Source organism: Notechis scutatus, chromosome Z (assembly GCF_049901735.1).
Source record: "Notechis scutatus isolate UNSWTSFEM ecotype Mainland chromosome Z, rNotScu1.2, whole genome shotgun sequence".
NCBI lineage: Eukaryota > Metazoa > Chordata > Lepidosauria > Squamata > Elapidae > Notechis > Notechis scutatus.
In genome coordinates this window covers 118,046,413-118,048,589 of record NC_142025.1, presented here as the reverse complement: position 1 = coordinate 118,048,589, position 2,177 = coordinate 118,046,413, and the positions used below count along the sequence as shown (strand labels likewise).

At 50.1% G+C, this 2,177-nt stretch overlaps 1 protein-coding gene across 1 annotated transcript; it reads left to right on the top strand.

Annotated features, from left to right (window-relative positions):
• Window positions 1-445: 445 nt before the first annotated feature.
• On the top strand, window positions 446-1,249 carry PSMB11 (proteasome subunit beta 11). The gene has a single exon (XM_026683094.2). It carries the CDS (start codon window positions 446-448, stop codon window positions 1,247-1,249), a length of 804 nt encoding a protein of 267 aa, XP_026538879.2.
• The last annotated feature ends 928 nt before the right edge of the window (window positions 1,250-2,177 follow it).

Below are 2,177 nucleotides of genomic sequence, written 5' to 3'. Positions count from 1 at the left end.
AACTGTTTGTAAGTAGAAGAGTTTCTGTGCTGGGTTATCACTGAGACGATCCTTTGAGACCAATTCTTATGCCTCTCTTCCCACACCCGCACGCTTTTGTAAGACTGCTTGGAATAGAAGTCCACATTCAAATCCAGAGAAAGGCACACCATACCACTCTTTAGGAAAGCTTGAAGCTGGGGGCTGAGATAGGCTGCGGCATCAAATTCCATCCCCTTTCAGTGAAATTATCTAAACCTTTAGAGAGAGAATTCAGCCCCCGACACAGGCCCAGACCTGCTCTCTGACGCGTGCAACCGAATACTGCCTCTTCTCCCAAACCTTGCTCTGTGTCCCAAGAAACACAATCCTTCCCTCCTCCGCCTCATGCTTCCCTCTTCGCCCCCCAGTTGACCTGGGACCCCTCCTCCCCATCCAAGCGAAGGAGCTCATGCTCATCCTTTAAATGCTCTCCTCCCCTCGCTCTCTATTTTCTTCCCAAATGGCTCTCCAGGATGTTGTTGGCACAAGGGACCCTTCGCAGGTGCCTCCCTGGGTCCAGCTGCAACCCAGTGGGCCCGAGGTGCCCCGTCCCTTCCTGCTGTCCCACGGCACCACCACGCTAGCCTTCCGCTGCAGCCACGGGGTGGTGGTGGCAGCGGACACTCGGTCTTCCTGCGGGGCTCTGGTGTCCGATCCGTCTTCCCGCAAAGTCATCACGCTGCACCGACACCTTCTGGCAACCACGTCAGGGACCTCGGCCGACTGTGCTACCTGGTTGCGTCTCCTGCGTTGTGCGCTCCGCATGAGGCACCTTTCGGAAGGCCGGCAGCCCAGTGTGGCCGGGGCGGCCAAGCTGCTTGCTCTCATGCTGAAGGGATGCGCCCAGAAGGATCTCTGTGTGGCCACATTGCTGTGTGGTTGGGATTGCCACGGACCTGGTTTGCATTACGTCTACAGCGACGGGACCCGTTTCTCCGGGGATGTGTTGGCCGTGGGGTCCGGATCCCCTTACGCCTACGGTGTGCTGGATGGCACCTATCAGTACGATCTGCCCCAGGCGGAGGCATTCTGGCTGGCCCGCCAAGCAGTGGCTCACGCTGCCCACCGAGACGCCTATTCCGGCGGCAACGTGGATCTCTACCACGTCCGGCCTGACGGTTGGGTCTGTGTGTCGCGGGAAGATCTGAGTCAGGTTTATCGTGGCTTGGTGTTCCGCACTGAAGAGGATGGAGACGGCAAAGAGGATGCCCGGGAAGAGTCCAACTAACACCCATCTTTTCTGCTTGGGCAGCAGCTTGGGCTGAAAGTTTTCCGAGGTCCCTCGCAACTGTTATTCAGTAACCCCTTAGAAATCCATCGTTCTATATGATTTTGAGCACAGAGAATGCCCTAGATTGATTGTCAGGTGAGGAAGGGAACCAGGGTGCAAAATAAACCAGCTTGAGCGATATCAGAGGAATTATTGAGTCTGTCACCTGCACCTTTAGAATTGTCTGGTTTGGTTCTGCAACCCAACAGGACAGACACAGAGGATAATTAGACTGCAGAAAAAAACCAATTACTACCCACCTGCCTTCAGTCGAGGACCTGTATACTGCATGAGTCAAAAAGAGGGCTATGAAAATATTTACAGACCCCTCACATCCTGGACGTAAACTGCTTCAACTCCTTTCCTCAAAACGACGCTACCAGAACAACTAGACACAAGGACAGTTTTTCCTGAACACCATCACTCTGCTAAACAAATAATTCCCACAGGACTGTCACTACTTAATACAACACTACTTAGTAAGACTGTATTACTATTCTTCTTCTCATCCTTCCTTATCTCTTCCCACTTATGACTATAAACATGTTGTTTGTATCTTTAAAATTTATATTGTTTTATTTGTTCCCTAGTATTGATTGCTTATTAGGAACCTATGACTATCACTAAGTGTTGTATCTTATGATTCTTTATGAATGTATTTTATTTTTCTTATGTACATTGGGAGCACATGGACCAAAGACAAATTCCTTGTGTGTCCAATCACACTTGGCCAATAAAGAATTCTGTTCTGTTCTGTTCTGTTCTGTTCTATTCTCAGCCTGACCTCTTTTGATCCTTTCAAAATCAATCCATTTTAAGGAATCGCAGCAAAATGAAATAATTAACCAACATGGTGGGGAAAAATCGACACAAGCCACCAACTTGA

Bases quoted from the DNA above. Each gene is read 5' to 3' on its own strand.
- PSMB11 (XM_026683094.2), top strand. From the start codon at position 446: ATGCTCTCCTCCCCTCGCTCTCTATTTTCTTCCCAAATGGCTCTCCAG.